Consider the following 18,877-nt stretch of genomic DNA (forward strand, 5'->3'; position numbering starts at 1 on the left):
GACAATGTGTAGTGTCGTTTCTATTATAAATCGATATTATGTAGGTATGATCTGTTATTTGATACAGAAGCTATCTGCAACGCTTGCACATAGAAGCTACATAGAAGGATATCTATATAAGAATCATAAATATTAAAATTTTCTATATTTACAGGACTAGTCCTGTTCTTTTATTGATCAGTGAAGTTTCTATCAATCAATCAGTTTTAATCGTAGTAGGTATATGATTTTAGCTACTTATATGATTTACCAGATTAAGACAATAATTATTTTATTGGTACCCAATAGGTGTTTTTATGATAAAAAGTATTAGAGTGCCAAATAATTAGTAAAATAATACATTCTATCCACAGCTCCTGACTGCATTATACCATGGCCTAATTCCAATAAATTTCATAAAAGTTCGCCATAATGAAGGCTTCTCTTTGTAGCTGCGCGCATGCAGTTATCATAGATCGGAATCTACGATAGTGATGGACATAGATGCTTACCTAATCTTTGTGGATGTCGAGGGTCCCTTTGAGGCTCCCTAAATTACTATACCTGTGCATACGGTGAAGCTTCCAATCTGCGAGTTGGCTATTATAGTACGCTTTTGTTATGAGTGCCAATATAAGTCTATCTGCTTATCGTTTTGTCATAACTAGGAGTTCCAATGAAACCAAGTCTATCTATAACGCATGTTTTGAATCTAAATATGTATGTTAATACAATGATAAGAGAAGGTGAATTTTGAAATTTTTCGTGTATGTGTTTTAAAAATATAGGGTCACATACCCGATAATGTTAAAGCACTATTAATAACAAAATAAAGTATGTAGGTACTTTAAAAACGTAAAAATTGTAAAGTCTATCAGGATATCTGAAATATCGAAAATCATCGTAAACATTAAAGTAATGAATAACGGTTAATGTAAAATAAGTAGTATCCTGGCTTTGATTAAGCCTACCATATTAACTTACTAAATTAAATTATGAAATCTGTTTTTCATCCTACGAATAATAAATGAAAAATTCTATCGATAATATCTACAATTTTCGTACTTATACGTAAATAAACTTAGACGTTCATTTCAATCTTAAACTGAAAATTAACTTAAAAAGTTATTGTTGACTCAATATCGCAGGTTATTTGAAATTTTCCCAAGATGCGCGCAACTTAAATGAGAATAGTTCATAAATTTCAAAGAAGTCGATGCAAGCAGATTTAGTATGCACCCTGTATAGTGGTAATATTTATTACAAGGAGCTGTAGTATTTTGTACACGTAGTACATTGTGGCAAAACTAATACCCTTGAAACGATTTTACACAGTTCAAATAATATTGGGACAAGTTTTATAGTCTGTGTTTGCATTAAACTTAAAATAAAAAGTTTTAAGAAATAACATTTGTAACTGTTGTATAGTATAATATACATTTTCGAAGTTTTGTTTAGAAAAAGACATGAAATATTATTTTTAGATCTTCTATAAAATCTCCTTATTGTCGAATCAACTAGATATGTTTATTAATTTATGTTTTTAGCACTTTTCCAAGCGACATTTTCTTCAGATTCACAAATCACATTTTTATGCCTCCTATTTTATTCTTTTCTCTTTACCAATAAGAAATGTACGAAATTTTTCGTGAAAGTAAAGTCTTTTATGTTTTTTTTGTAATATATATTTAAAAACAAAATATCGCTCGAAGTTTTAATTGAATTTAAGGAATTTTGTAAAACAATTATTCGTACAAAGCTTTTTAAATTTGCATGGATTTACTGGTATTCATGTTTTAACTTTTTTTAGATATTTCGTATTTTGTATAACTTGCATTATAACGTATCAGTAAAGTAAGATCTTTCTATTAAAAAGAAGTGTATATTTGAAAGCAGAAGTTTTGTTTATTTGTAAGTATGTTCCATTTTACCTCTCGTTTTAGTTTATTTTTGTTAACTTTGAAATAAGTCTGTAAAGCAAAACATTTCTTACCAGATGCTGCTCCCAGTGAGCTTTGATTCAAAGTGTTGCAAAGGACTAATTAGTTATTTCATGCCTTTTAGTTTCGAATAAATTCAAGTATTTATAAGCTTTTGCTTTAAATTTTCATTTACGATGTAAGTATATAGCAGATTTGTATATTACGAGTAAAATTATATATTTAATTTAAAAATAATAATAATAAAAATTTGTGGTTATATATTTTAATCTATGTACCTAATTATATAAAAATGAAACCCGTTTCGCTTTATCACGGCATCACGTGTGAACGGGTGGACCGTTTTCGATAACTCTTTTTTTATTATATTCCGTGAAGTACGAGGATGGTTCTTATGTAGAGAAAACGTAAATATGTACCACGGGCGAAGCCGGGGCGGACCGCTAGTTTAAAATATATTTAAATTTGTAAATGGATAAACTTGTCAATGAATGGATCTAGAGACTCATACACAGAGAAGTGAATATTTGCGTTACGAAAATGTATCTATTTAAAAGTTTTACATGAATTAAATCACCTCACATGTTGTTTACTAGCTGCGCCTGCGTTTCACCCGCGTGGCTCCGCTCCTGATTATAATATATTTCCTTTTTCGATAAATGGGCTATCAAAAACCGAAACAATTTTTCAAATCAGACCAGTAGTTCCAGAGATTAGCGCGTTCAAACAAACAAAGAAAGATTCAAACTCTTCAGCTTTATAATTAAGTATAGATTCTACACGAAGTAGATTTAGGTGTGTTTTTGACTATGGTGTGGTGTTGTTACTCCATTTTTTTATCTTATCTTACTCACAGCTTCAGTATTTTGGATTATTTCAAAACTATAATGAATTTCAGAGTATTTTTAATATGAGTAAAAGTGACAAGTTGCAAGTGCAAATATAATTTTCATGTAAATTCATTTTTATTGCCCAATTGTTTGTTGACAAGTTGTTATAAATGCGAGTAATACGGACTGGGATTTATGTGAGCAATGTATCAATTATTATTGTTACAGCAATGTATTTAATCCGACTTCAATATATTGTATTTAATATTCCGTTAATTCTTTATACAATAATTGGTATTAATTTTGATAATTTTCGATCTCTTTTGTTGTGAAGTGGTTTTATATTGAATAGCGTTTTTTAAATCTTTGTGTAGGTATTACAGGAATATTTATTAATAATTTACATACATTTTGAAAGAAGCAAGAGAGATAGAGATGCTAGAAAGAGTATGTATCACAGGTATGTATGATTTATAAATATTTGTCGAGTATTGTTAATTAAAATTAAATTTAATTTCAAATGTGATTATTTTAAAGCATTAAGCTTTCCGCCCTGCATCCGATGTATGCAATAGAAAAATCTCCAAACTCAAACTCAAACATTTATTTATTCAATTAGACTTCTTCTAGAAGCACTTTTGAAACGTCATTACATATTTTTAACATTTACCACCGACCTTGCAGACACAAGCAAGTTAATATAAATTGTTATTTATTTGATAAGAAGCCACCAGACTTTACGTACCTTATAATATTATACTAGATGTGCCGCGTGGTTTCACCCGCTTGGCTCAGCTCCTGTTGGTCTTAGCGTGATAATATATAGCCCATATTACTCGTGGATAATGTAGCTTTCGAATGGTAAAAGAATTTTTAAAATCGGTCTAGTAGTTTATGAGCCTATTCATTACAATCAAACAAACAAACAAACAAAGTTTTCCTCTTTATAATATTAGTGTAGATAACAAGTAAAAATAGATTTTTAAATTATAAAATTACCTCCATATTTTTTCCCAGACTTCCAAAAAATGTTAGTTCAAATAAACCAAAAGAATATAATTTAGAGCATCTGCAAACTTGTAGATATAAATCTAACACAATGTTCTTAGAAAGCTACTTTAAATTAAGTTGGATGATAGCCAGCCTCCCGTTTACTCGAAGAAAATAACTGGAAAAAATTTTAACGCCCTGAGTTGGGAAAATTTGGTGAAATTTTTATGTAAGCTGTTGATAGGTTTACTTTGACCAATTTTGGGAAGAATAACGAAATTCAATGTTTGTTATGTTACCTATATTTTGTGTGAAACAAGCATTTTCAACAAGGCGTGTTTAGACATTTATGCTATTTACCTATATGGAATTTACCTATTGTTTAATCAAACCTTATCCTAAAGGGTATTTTTTTAAAGTAAAGTTATTTCAATGTAACATAACGATGCATGCACAACATATAACTCGTTGAGACACAGATACCTATTATATAACTTTTTCATTAAGTATATTAAGTTTTGCATGTTAAATAATAACTGCATTAAAAACAACCGACTTCAAACTTGCACTTGCAACATTTACAAATACAGACTATAATGCTCATAAAATAAAAACTACTGGGCCTATCCGAATAAAATTTTTATGGGACCAATTCGACACCATCCCGCATCGAAAAAAAAAGAATCACGTAAATCAGTTCAGAAACCTCGGAGTAATTGGTGTACATAAAAAAACATACCGGCCGAATTAATAACCTCCTCCTTTTTTTGAAGTCGGTTATAAATTCCGCTCCGTTGAATGAAATGAGGAAACTGTAAAAATCATGATGCTGTTAACTGTTGCTTTAACTTTCTGCTTAGATATTTGTTTAGAAATTAAATCCAGAATCCAGATATTCAACAAAAGGAAAACTATACAAAACAATTAGGATTTTAGTACGTATAATTTAATTTAGACCATAAATATGCGTTGATAAGATGAGGTTTCTTTTTCAGGTTGATTATTATTCGAAGGGAAATCTTAATTAATTGCTTTGAGTAGCTCTAATTAGGTGTATTCCTTGGAAATATCATTAAACTAATTAAACACGTTCTATAAGCCTTCGTATTGTCTGTTTATGAAAATAAGTAATGGTAGAAAAATTGTGTTGTGTTCTGTACTACTGATAATAACAACAATCAACATAATAAAAATAAATGATTTTTATTATTATATTACTGCTACGCACAATTACAAAAGTTATAAAATATAATAATATTATTAGGTACTTTAAATAGTCTATGAAAATTATAATTTTGGCATCGCAATACGTATTATATTCAGCGTATGAAGGGGATCGAACCCTAGACTTAACAACACGATACAATAGATTAATTATTAATATTTGTGATAGCTTTATCACTTTAGCAGTTATAAGGAATAAAGACTACATTATTTTATAAAAATAGATATATTACAATGAACAGGGTAATAAAACGAACAAATAAAATGTTTGGCACATACATTTATTTACATTAGAAACAGTAATATCACACTGTATCTCATTACATCAAATTATTTTTACAATATATTTAATCGTTGTCATACAATCGATTAACTAATTATATACAATTAAGTGCGCGATGAAAGTAGAAAAATGTGCATTTATAATGCATAGAAAGGCCTAGTACTTAAAAGATAAGGAAATAAAACACTGAAACTAGAACTATGTTATTTATAAAAATAGTAAAATTATGACTTTTGCGAAGGAAAAAAACAAAGCTCTAATACCAAGTAAGAGCTAGCGCGCAAGAGCAACTTTTGTCTCCGCAACTATTTTGTCTCTCCCATCAACTCTATGGGGAGTTGCGTCGCTACGTGCGCGCACTTCCTTACTAGCCCATAGAGTTGATGGGAGAGACAAAATAGTTGCGAAGACAAAAGTTGCTCTTGCGCGCTAGCTGAGTACATTGCGACATTTCAACGACAGTGCGCAGTTTTTCTATTCATAAAAATATTATATTTAAAACATATTTTATAAACAAGAAAATTCATTCCGCTTTTAGTTATCCACTTCAGAGATACGATGGAAATTAATTAAATGCTTGTTCTTACATTAACATTTATTTTCAGTTTTACAAAATAACATTTTTTATAATATTAGCCGTTTGTTTTTTAGAATTTTAAACGAATTTTATAGTCTTTTCTGCAGACATGAAATGTATTTCGTGTGAAGCAAATTGTTGAATAGTCTTACACTTAAATAGTCTTCAAATCACAATTTGTAATAACTTATAAGTCAAATCCATAAATTATAAAAACAACATAATGAAAATGTAACACTGGTGTCTATAAAAACTAACGGACCTATATACAATTGACTGCATACCATAACCATTCAGAAGAATAATTAGGTATAACATACAAACATCTCTCCCTGGTATTAGCACTTCAACAAAACAAACACAATGTAACGGCAACACAATAACAACTATACATTTAACACGTAACGTCACAATTATTATTCATTGCAGTCACTTTAATTCACTAGTTAAGGCACTAGTCTTCTCGCCAAGAGAAATATCGTCCATACACACATGCCAGTTTTGTATCTCGTTGCACTACTTCTTGATACTGCACCTGGAATTGTAAAATATTTGTATTTATTCGGAAAATTAACTAAACAAATTCACAGTGACTGACTGGTTGGTTTGTTGGTAGTGACCCTGCCTTCCAAGCCAGAGGTTGACGGTTCGATTCCTAAAAATAAATAAATAAATAAATAAAAATATTTGTGTGATGAAAATAGATATTTGCTCTGTGTCTGGGAGTTAATAATCTATACGGTTAAGTATTTATTTATTCTATTATATCTATTTGAATTATAGATAATAGATGTATGTTTATCAGCCATCTGGTTGCCATAACACAAGCGAAAGCTTAGTATGGGATCAGATCGTGCCGAGTATGAAAATTGTCCGGAAATATTTACAATTTGTGTAAATCTTTTTGCCTCTTGGGATAATTTACGCTATAGTCGAATACATAGGTTAGTTCTACGCTATATTATTATAGGGTATATTTTAGAATAGAATAAGAATAAGAATACAGTGTTATAAGGTGATGAAATAGTTTAGAACTGATATTCACTTTGTTAACACCTACCTTATTCGTTTTTAATAATGCTATCAGTTATTTTATTAATTGCAACTCCTACAAAATCTATTAATACAATCAATATTAACGTTCTTAAGTAATGAATGATGAAATCGCTTCAGAACTTCCTTGAAATAAAGCTGTTCTTTAATCTAATAAACTGGGTTTTTAATTAAAACATTAAAAATGTGTTTTAATAAATTAAGTAAAACACAGCTTCATTTATTTTGTTCATTAATTTCCAGTTTTATTTAAAAGCAATATTGTAAGAAAACAGCTTGAAAAAACAGCACTTAATTTTTCATAAATTAAACGTGGCTCGCTTTTATAGCTCCATATGGGCAACAAAATATTATGTTACTTAATGGATACGAAGCTTGAGAGTTAATTAATTTTACACAACGTTCAATATTGGAGCATAATTCAAATTTCAACGTGCGAAGCCAAACAAAAATGCAAGTACATGATATTTTCGGCATACGCCAAATACCGTGACAAGAAAGCGTCCTAAAACAATATTATGGCAGAGGAATCCCTGTAAAACATTCCCCAAGCAGTATCGCGAATATCTCATAATTATAATATTTTTCCCTTGAAATTGTCGTCATATTTAAATGTTATAACAGAGTTGAGTGAATTCCCTGAGCTCTCGTAAAGTCTAGTCTCCCGGGTTTAAAGAGCATAGTGCTTTTAATTTTACAACCGCTGTGCTTTTTTATTCCTGCAGGTATAATTGCGTTTGTAATTGAGGCATCTTCAAGGGAAATTGGATGCTATTTATGCTGCATTAGCGTTACTTTTCCAACTACCGTATGATTTTTTGTTGTTGATTTCATTGTTTTAGGAATTGTATCGCGCAGATCGAAACATGATACAAATTGTAATACATAATTTATTGGGAGCGTATTGTGTATGGTTTAGATATTTGATTTTATCGTGATTATTTCAAACCAACAAGGGAATTTCTTTTTGAAATAGAATGAGTCATGTAGATGAATTTGTAATATAAATCATTATCTTTAGTTTATGAAAAGATTATTGCTCGTTTTAAAGATACATAAAGCACAGCTTGTTCAAACGAGCTTTATGACTAAGCTTTTATGTGCAATAATGAATAAAAATAATGCTAGGAAATATTATAAGTGGTATAATTCCCTTCTGTAGGAAATTACTAGTCCTTTTGTTGTATTGATTTGTAATTTACTTCTGTTTCTCTGATAGGTCATAGACAAATAGGTGAACAACCTCGTCGAACTGTTTGTATGAGATTTAGGGTACGCGCAGACAGAGAGCGTTCTGCGTTCCGCGTTCTGCGTTCTGCGTTCCGCGTTCTGCGTTCTGCGTTCTGCGTTCCGCGTTCTTTGTAATGTGAAGGATCTATAGCGCCGGCGCACACAGAACGCAGTTAGACGCGGCGGTCATTCGGAACGCTTGCGTTATCGCGTTCTCTGTACAGAATTACAAAGAACTCGCGTTCTCGCTATGGCTGGTCCGTCTTCTCCAATTGGTATCTTGTTTTTCTATTTCAGATTTTACATAGTCATGTAACTCAATGAAGCTATTTATTGACATTTGAAAATAAATATAAAATCTCTCTTCATCTTGAAGCAGCTCAGGGATAAGAATACTAAATTCTCCCATACCATCTCGTTTCGTATTGTTAAGATGTACTTTTTTTTGACTCCTCTAGACTCCACAAAAGCAAGGCTTCATCTTCGGAAGATGAACTTTCGAGAGACATGTTTCACGTGCGGAGAGTCACGAAATAGAACGCAAATGTCTTGAACGGCTCCTGTGTGCGCTAGAACGCAGAACGCAGAACTGACGAACGCAGAACGCAGAACGCGGAACGCAGAACGCTGTATGTCTGCGCGTAGCCTTATTCTCCCTTGCTTAAGTTATAGAGGAAGGCTTTTTATTTTAACTTCGTTCCTACTTCTTCTGTATCTTTAGGCCTGTCTGACTACAAGAATTTATAAGTCGCACACTATTTTTACTTAACATACTTATACGACGAAATGTGCGGCCGACTCGCTACAAAGAGCCAAACCCACAAGCTCACATCTGCCTTGCAACCTTCACAAGGCTTATTCAAGGTTACTGTTAAAATAATAATTTTTGGAATACTTACTATTTTTACTTAACATATACGACGATATGTGCGGCCGACTCGCCACAAAGAGCCGCACGGCCATGCTGCGCACGTGTTCGGGGCGCGTGGGCACGGTCGCGCGGCACTCGAGTGAGAGATACCCGCGGTGCGTGGAGTAGTCGTCCGGGTACACGTGGAGGGTCCGCCAGGACGCTTGGAGACCGTCCCCGTCGGCCCCGGAGACGTGTGTGCGACCGGTTATTACTGGGTCCTGAGTAGAAGGCAAGATTACGGGATCATAGTGTTATAAAAGTTTTAAGGTATTGTGGGAAGGTACTATACGAGAACTAAATTATACACTTATATTTCATCGATCAGCTTCTCATGGAAGATTAAAATCTACGATAGAAAACTATCCCCGTTAAATTCAATGTTCATCTTTGATTTCAGTAATAAAAAAAAAAAAAACATTTCTTAATGACCGTCTAAATGACGAATTATGATAATAATCAGACACATGTATGTGTATTATGTAATGATATTACAACTTCCGTATGATCTGTTTAGCTTAAAATTGTTAAATATTATGCTATAATAATAATAATATACATTATCATAAACAAGTGGTTAAACCGGACTTAGGTCCGCTATATCATAAAGTTGTTATGATAATACAAAGAACTTATAATGTAAACAAAAATAAATCCAAGGTAACACCTATACCCATTTCCATTCCATAGAAGTCAAGCCATAGTTACCCTTATATCGTTTACGACGGATAACATTCAGGAAATCTAAAAGTTAATTCGATGGTCGTACAAAGAGAATATTGTTTATTTTTATCTTTATAGCCAATGCAATATCATCACGGTTATATTGTCACATTGAGAGCGTTACGACTACGAGAACGGCACGTATTTATAGCGATTACACTCTTCCAACGGTTTACTAAAATTGTATACAAACTAATGGGTTTTATTGATACAAATATAAATACGTAGTTTAATTTTGTTTGGTAACAGTTTTAATGGGAGTAAAGTAAGTTTGTTAAACATTTAAAACACTATATAGACGCTTGATGCTTTCAGAAGGAAGGAAGGTTTTTCATTTTAGCAAATTTTTGTGGATGATTTGCTCTTATCGGCCGTAGGTTCATGCTTAATAGTCATATCCTAATAAACTAAGTGGCCCATAAATAGTTTTACAATTCGAACCACTATTTTGACACTAGATTATTGGAATAAACCATTCTCTTTTGTGATATTTAGTGAAGTTTATATCTACATAGGCTAAGTAATAGATAATATTCATAGTTCATACGATATGCGTACCATATACAAAACTTACCCAAGCAGCACAGATCAATGTAATCAATTGGAAATATCAATATCTACTCAGTATATAGATCTGCTACAGAATTATCTTACAACGTTACGTAATTATATGACGACATTGCCAAATCAAGAGAATAACTGGAATTCCACGCGCAAATGAAACTAATTGGCCACAAATCACTCAAGTTAGTCTGTCTTTGAGTGATTACACTCGAGCGAGCCATATCCGGTCCATTAGGATCGGAAGTCCGCTTCATTGGTCAGATACAATTGCGTCCGTGCATGCGGCTAATGGTTTAATGGGTTTTGGTGACTGGACAAATCTGGAGACGGTCTACAGTCTATTGTAAGTACAGTTCTGCTGCGTAAACTTTATCTTTGTGGTAACAGTACCACTACAGACTACACAGACTCTGTAGTCTAAGGAGCAATTGTTGAATAAATGTTCTATCATTTACGTAAAAGGTCATGCACGTTTACTTGGCAAAATAGTTGTTGTTATATCTGGATACGTATCTAGATCGCTAATAATTATTTTACAATGAAATTACTGGGTAAGGTAATCAACAGTTTTTTCAGATTCAATGTTGATATTAACCGCAATACATTTTGAAAAAAACAATTGAAAACATCCTGTATTTTCCACTTCATCTAGCCCAGTGAGACAAAAATGAACAATCATATTCAATACAAAATTCTATAAATTAGTGGTTTAACAAATAATCCAGTGTTGTAATAAATGCGAGCTAATGGACGTTACTAACTAACAGTATTACTCACTGAACTGTCATTGTATTAGGCCATGATAGATCGTGTTTTACAAGTCGATTATTGTTGATTAATAACTTCCATCTAAAATCAATATGATTATGCGATTTTTTTTACTTGGAAAAATAAGTGTTATAACTATGATAATAAGGAATATCTACAAACATTATTCGAAGAGATATCTGTATAAAATAACGAAATACATTTTAAACCGAATTACAATTTGACTCTTCTAAAACAAGAACACCCTGTTAATACCAATTATTTTGTTTACACCCCATTGTAATGTCAAATCCAAATTAAAACGCTAAAACTAGAACCGTTTGAAGCTGAAATTTCAGAATTTCATTACAAATTCCGAATAGAATAATAATTCAGGATCACATTCATTATCACTTGAAAAGATAATCTAATGATGATTTGTGAAAATAATTTATTAAAGGTTACAAAACGTAATCTAACAACCGTGATTGCTTTTTGGCTTTAATTTCCTTTATTGGGTTGCCGGGACCCTTTCCATTATTAAAACATTATTTTCATAATGTTAGAGTCAAGAATTTTGGATGTTAACATTTTCGTACAAGTTTTCATTAGCTGTTACTTTGCTTACTGTAAGTTTAATAAAGCTCTTTCTTAGCCATGTGTATGGTATAATTATTTGTGTGGGTTACTCCTTATTTCTGAAATTTGTTTTTGTTTTTATTATTGTAAATATCATTTAATTGGATCCCTGAGTTATTATTTATTAATATAGTATTGATTTGATAAGCATTATAGTTGAGCTCTATCTTAGCCATGTGTATGTGTATAATTATTTGTGTGGGTTACTCCTAATTTCTGAAATTTGTTTTTGTTTTTATTATTGTAAATATCATTTAATTGGATCCCTGAGTTATTATTTATTAATATAGTATTGATTTGATAAGCATTATAGTTGAGCTCTATCTTAGCCATGTGTATGTGTATAATTATTTGTGTGGGTTACTCCTAATTTCTGAAATTTGTTTTTGTTTTTATTATTGTAAATATCATTTAATTGGATCCCTGAGTTATTATTTATTAATATAGTATTGATTTGATAAGCATTATAGTTGAGCTCTTTCTTAGCCATGTGTATGTGTATAATTATTTGTGTGGGTTACTCCTAATTTCTGAAATTTGTTTTTGTTTTTATTATTGTAAATATCATTTAATTGGATCCCTGAGTTATTATTTATTAATATAGTATTGATTTGATAAGCATTATAGTTGAGCTCTATCTTAGCCATGTGTATGTGTATAATTATTTGTGTGGGTTACTCCTAATTTCTGAAATTTGTTTTTGTTTTTATTATTGTAAATATCATTTAATTGGATCCCTGAGTTATTATTTATTAATATAGTATTGATTTGATAAGCATTATAGTTGAGCTCTTTCTTAGCCATGTGTATGTGTATAATTATTTGTGTGGGTTACTTCTAATTTCTGAAATATGTTTCTGTTTTTATTTTTGTAGATATCATTTAATTGTATCCCTGAGTTATATTGTATACACTTATTAGGAAAATGTGGTAGGAACTGGTAAAAAAGGCTATAAGTACTAATAATGTTTCGTAAACAATAAACTCATGTTTTGTACATTTTGTAAACCTTTTAAATAATATGTCAATCACACGTTTTTCCTTTCATCTGCTAAAAGTAAAAGGGTTGAGAGTAATTATAAAATTCGTAATTAGAAACTTTATTTCAAAGGATCGAGGACTTCAGTACCTCATACTGTTTTATTTTATTATTACAACCGATCTATACACTCAATCCGGCTATATCTGTTAAGGATTAATTCATATTTTATAAATAATTTCTTATATAATAATGAATATTATTAAATCCACGCCGGGAGAAACAAATTAGTTACCTATGTATGGATAAAAATCGAATAAGCTTCTAGAAATATTAAACTAAACTTATATTAATAGTAACATTGTAGCTATTCTACTTGTTATATCGCGGTTATCAATTCTTTGATATCTCTCAAACTATCAAAGCCACGCAAACTATTCACGTTATGATCGAGTGTCATCCACAATCTTCACATCCACAATATAGGCAACAGAAGTCGAGTGGTTCTGTATTGTTTTGAATAAAATTGGCATAAATAAAAACGTTTTCTAAGAAAGCATTTACGTCAGTATAAGCCTGTATATAAATCCTATTAACTGTCTACATTTTGTACGATATTTTCCTACAAAGTCGGATATTAATAACCGCGACGTGTACAATTTTAATTTCCTCAACACGTCAAAATAAGAAAAATGGTTTGAGTGACGCGGTAAAATTATAAGGTCGGCAGAAACTGATTATATTGCTATTATACCTGGAATATTTTTAACGATTGATTATTATACACAATGGTTTCGTTGAAGTAACAAAAGCTAGTTAGATTTTATTAAAAGCTTTCCATTTATCCATTTCATTCAAAAAATAAATAAATGGAACGTTTGTCCATTATTCTAGATTGTGTTATTATAAGAATGAGTATAATATGAAAAGATTCCCGTTCGGGAAGGAATAGACACATACATGCAAAGTAGATAATATGTATCACTGTGACGTCACCTGAAAAACCTCACTCTGTTTATCTGAAAGCAATTCTATTCAAACATAAAATAATACACCCTTTGCGGTCTTCTTGATAAAAAATTCACTACATCTGTCTACATTATATATGACCAATTCAATTCATACATGTTATAATTAGATGCCATCAGCCAAAACAACTTCATACATAACGAAGGCAAGAAGCTCAGGTTATTTTTATTAGAATTTCGTAACACGCATTGAGGAACGTTCCTTTAGTACCTCTCCGTCTGGTGAATGGTGAATATTTTACGAGGAGAGCGAGGTAAAATGCCGCTGCATGATGTGTGTCGACGTAAAAAGTGAAATGTATTTACTTTCTTTGAAATATTGTAGGCTGGAGGGAATATATTACATAGTAACTGGTAGAAGCTATTTCTGGATATAAGGATATAAGGAAATGTAGGCGGTGAACGATCTCTAATTATGCGGAGGTAATTTGTTAGATTTTCAGGTAATTTTACGGGTGAGAACGCGAATTGTGATGTATAATTGAATATTTAGGAGGTGAAATAATGGAAATCATTGTATTGTTTACAAAAAGCTTTTGGTGTGTTTATTATACAAAATATGTTGGTTTCTATTGTGCCAAATGGATTCATGAAAATATTTAAAACAGACAATTATTAGAATATTATAATAAAGTAAATTCTTATTGTGTTACATCGAATTCTCGTTGGAAGCTACAAACATTGATATAATATTAATTTTATTTATTGACACAAAAAAGCCAGCCAGAGTTTCAATATCATCTTCCTCTTCAGCTTAAAGGGAAACTCTTGGGAAACTATAACCAATTACATATGTCATGTGACAATTTTATCGAACGCAACGTCGCAAGTCAAACTAAAGTTATAAGTTCCTCAGAGGCTCACAAGCTCTACTTCATAAGTTATTACCATTCAATTTACATCTCCTACATCCCAACGCCAAAGAATAAATAAACAGATATGATAAATTGAATAAAAGATGAACGATGTTATATAGCGTTGTACGTGTTTCGGAATATAAAGGGAAAATGAGTATTTTAAGATTCGTGCTAAATAAAAGGGTGTCGTTGTACCTTGAGTTACAATTAGGTGGAAATAAATGCTCATTTAGTCATTGATATACATTATTACAAAATAGGATTCACAATTTTTTATCGATGTAAGATCTGGTATTTATTTACATCGAAACTAAGCACGCGGTTTTGCTGACGTAAACGTCGTAGGCGTCGTAGGCTTTGCTGTCGTCGTAGACGACGCACTGTGTAATTATTTACTGTGTAATAATCAAAATACCACTCCTTGTTCGATTCGCATATATTTTTTTGAATTTTCACTCAATATAATAACTTTAAGTTAGTGTCCGATAGACGCGTCTCAGCCCTAATTCAAACTGAATTGGCGGGAGTTACGTGACATCCCGTGATTTCAACCGAATGCGACCTTCCTCAAAAGGGAAAAGATGTAATCAACATCGTGCTTTCATATTTCAACAGGACTTCCTGCTAACACACTTTGTGAGACGTGATAATAGAGTGTCCTCAGTGAGGCATTGTTCTTGATAGTATAAATGGAAGGACAAATAATATGTTTATTATTTACTTGGAAAACCTTTTATAAGATCCGCTTGATGTTACAGTTCGTGCGATGATGAATAGGTACCTTACTGCATAGAATAGTGAATAAAAAAGTGGTTTATAAAGGAAAACTCACTTCATTAGACAACATTCAAATTTTATTATAATAACGAGTTTAAAAGGCATTGTGCTAGAGTTCATATAATAATTAGTCTTTTTATATTTAGTTTTATTTTTGACTTAGAGCTCTATTTAATATTTGTTGCAGTTTTGTAGCCGCAATTATGATTATACCAACACCAACGAAACTATTGACCTACATACTCAAATCTGAAAAAGTAATGAATCAACGTTATGACTTCTAAAGCATATTATACTGCTATAGTTGACTAAAAATACGCTCGCATACAGAACCTCCGACTGCTTAAAAATGTAAGTAAATTATATGAAAGAGGAAGGTTTTATTCCTGCTCTCTTCACGGTGAAACTAGGTACTTTAAGGATCATAAACTGACAAACAACTCAATAATATTTTTATGACATATTCTATCAAGATAGCATCGTCCCCTTGAATAATGCATAAGTAAAAGGAAACAATTCAACCGAACTTTATACAAATAAACACGTTCGCAAAATAAATAAGTTTACAGAAAAAATAACATAGTATTACATTCGATATTGAAGTACGAAACTCAAACGAAAGGACTCAAGAAAATCGGTTAATATTTTCCAATTCTGCGCTAGTTCATTCTATTTCAAGCTCTATATAAGCAGTATTTATTGTATCAAGAATTGTGAAACTCATTTATAAGATATCTAAATTGAATGGAGATTCTAACAGTTGTGATGTAATCTTTCATATTTCAACGGACTTTTTGAGGCTAAACTTTTTGCGATGTGATAATGGACCGTCCTCAGCGTTGTATTGTTCTTAGTGTAATATAACTGAGGTCTGAATTGTACTTGTTCTTTTGTCACTAGGCCATTGTCAGGTAAATGGACTATACTTAGGCTTCATGTTAAACACTGCGTGAAATTTGCGTAAATTGCGCACGCCATGGCTAATAGGATAAAAATATCCCTTAACATCGTTGATCAGTTTTAATTTTCAGATTACCTGTTACCTGTTATGTGTATTACCTGATAATTATACCAATTTTTATTAAAAAGCCCAACTTTATCGGAAAATTCACCCTCATCAGCAAAGTAAATTTTAGACACCTGGCTTATTAAAACCACGTGTGTCAATTTAATAAAATAGTTTCGTAACTCCTCATTTGCAGAGTTGCGATATCAAAGCCGCTTTTATCAACTCCACCTAACAATAAAGTAAACATGGCATCATAACTAGCGGCAAAGTTGACGAGGATCCAGTAATCCATGTAGGACACAGTGACAGTTCGGACACAATAAACCCTTTATATTGAGGATAGTTTCAGCTCAGAAGTACTCTGATGGCTGACAGATTCAGAAATGCTTTGATGTTACGTTGATAGCGTTTAGTTCTGTGATCTGCATGAGCTATTAAGGTAAAGTAAATAAAGACAAAGTAATTAGGTTATAGAGCCGCTAAATACTGTCATAAAATATGGCGAATGAATTGAGAAGCAGCGGATACCTACTTTGGAAGTCGTATTAAAGTGTAGGGGCAGCAAAGAAAGAAATAATAACATCTTTGCAATATATTTTGTGTTGTATTTTTGCCATTGCGTCATTAACCATAGAATATTCGGTTGGTATATTTTAAGGGCTGATTTTTCAATGCTTGGATAATACTTATCCGTCCAATAAAGTATTACACGATAATATTAAAATGTCACGTAAACTGTCAAATACGGGCAATTATAGTACGTTTTTAAATGGTAGTTTTATACATTATTCGACGAATAAGTTTTATCCAAGCATTAAAAATTAAGCCGTAAGTAAAATAAATACTTAATCAGAGATACTCATGATCACGTAAATTTCCTATGGGACATATTCCCATTCCTCCTGTTTTTCGAATTATACTTTTGAAATTCTCCCTTAAAATTCCTTAAAGGTCAGTAACACAATCCAGTCCATACCAATACATACCTCTTGCAACTCTGCGTCCACGTACCAGTCTATCGAGGCCGGTGGTAGCGAGTAGTCTGACGTACAGTTGACGAACGCCTGCTCACCAGCTTGCACTATGGTTGGCAGCCCTGTGATTAGCGGCTCGTATTCTGGTAACACTGTAAATAAGACTTGGTAAATCATATTGTTAACGTTAAAAATAATGTAAGAATTCATAAAAAAAATAAAATTTATCCGTCCAATAAAGTATTACACGAACATTTTAAAATGTCACCTGTAAACTGTCAAATTACGGACAATTAGAATATATTTTTGAAATGGTAGTAGCATACGCGATCTGTGAGCATACGTTATTCGATGAATAAGTTTTATCCAAGGATTGAAAAATAAACCCTAATTGTCCGTATTTGACAGTTTACAGGTGACATTTTAAAATGTTCGTGTAATACTTTATTCGGCGGATAAATTTTAACCAGGGATTGAAAAATCGGCCCTTAGTAAACAATAAGTTAGGAAATTATCACAAACGCTCTTCGTTAGTAGTCGATCTCACCTAAAACTGCAGTTGGAACAAAACATAGGTAGATGAAATTTGGGTCAAATAGATAGTCAGTCTAGATTAGCACATAATAATATGCTAATTTTTGTCCCAGTACGCATCTTAAGCTGCGGGGTGAAGAAAGACCTCCATTTAGAGGACCCAGAAGATTTAATTATATGGCACATTCTGAGATATACCATTTGAAATGTTTGAGTTGGAATTTGGTTGGTGTAATGGCTTAAGTCACATATTATTTCGTAATACTAAAGGATAAAGTGTGTACAGTTCTATGAAGATAATATATTTTTATACCTTTTATATTTGATATTTAGGGATAAATACATTTGATTTTTATCTTGACAACACCCCTGATGATACAAATTTTAAGAAGAAATTCACAGAATATAATATAGTAGAGTACATTTGAAACACAAGTATTTTATTTTTTGCTTTGTATTTAAGCATTTATTTTTATTCATGTTCTATTATCAATTTGTGTACTCCCATCAAACAATTTATTATAAATAGATAACATGATACGAACATCAAACACTAGACATCCAAAATTCCATATTCCTTAATATTATGTAAGCAATCTTATTATATTCAATTGTGTAATTTTTTTATAAAATATTTGAAGAGAATAATAATTGAATGTTCTATATTTAGAATGCTTTATAATAAATTTATTTCTTATAATAACATTCCGTATACAAGAGAAATAATTTTATAAAACAAAACGTTTACGAGTTTCAGGTCAGTCGACATTAATTCCTTTTAGTTATTGGAAAAATGTTAAGATAAAAAGATTGTAATTTCTTCCTCGGCGGGTTTAATGGTCTCTATTGTTCGTTTTAATAAAGTTGTGTAATGGTTTGAAAAAGTGTCATAACTTAATAAGTATTTATGATGTTATCTAGTAATTTTAATGGACGCCTGTGTTTATGAGTTCTGCCGTAAAATGAGACTTTTAATAACCTTTATTGTGGTTATAATTAAGAAAGTACTAAATTAATTTAATGATTTATC

The 18,877-nt window shown here is 31.5% G+C and overlaps 1 protein-coding gene across 1 annotated transcript in view; it reads right to left on the reverse strand.

The window, feature by feature from the left end:
- Positions 1-5,609: 5,609 nt before the first annotated feature.
- Positions 5,610-18,877, reverse strand: part of LOC123695529 — an 89,123-nt gene continuing 75,855 nt past the window's right edge. Inside the window, exons 4-6 of the mRNA XM_045641404.1 lie at positions 17,326-17,465; positions 9,006-9,237; positions 5,610-6,358 (exon numbers count right to left, since the gene is read on the reverse strand). Of these exons, the coding sequence (XP_045497360.1) occupies positions 6,270-6,358; positions 9,006-9,237; positions 17,326-17,465 (461 nt within the window). The 3' untranslated portion in view covers positions 5,610-6,269. The remainder of the gene's footprint in view (positions 6,359-9,005; positions 9,238-17,325; positions 17,466-18,877) is intronic.

Source organism: Colias croceus, chromosome 11 (genome assembly GCF_905220415.1).
Source record: "Colias croceus chromosome 11, ilColCroc2.1".
In the NCBI taxonomy this organism is placed as follows: domain Eukaryota; kingdom Metazoa; phylum Arthropoda; class Insecta; order Lepidoptera; family Pieridae; genus Colias; species Colias croceus.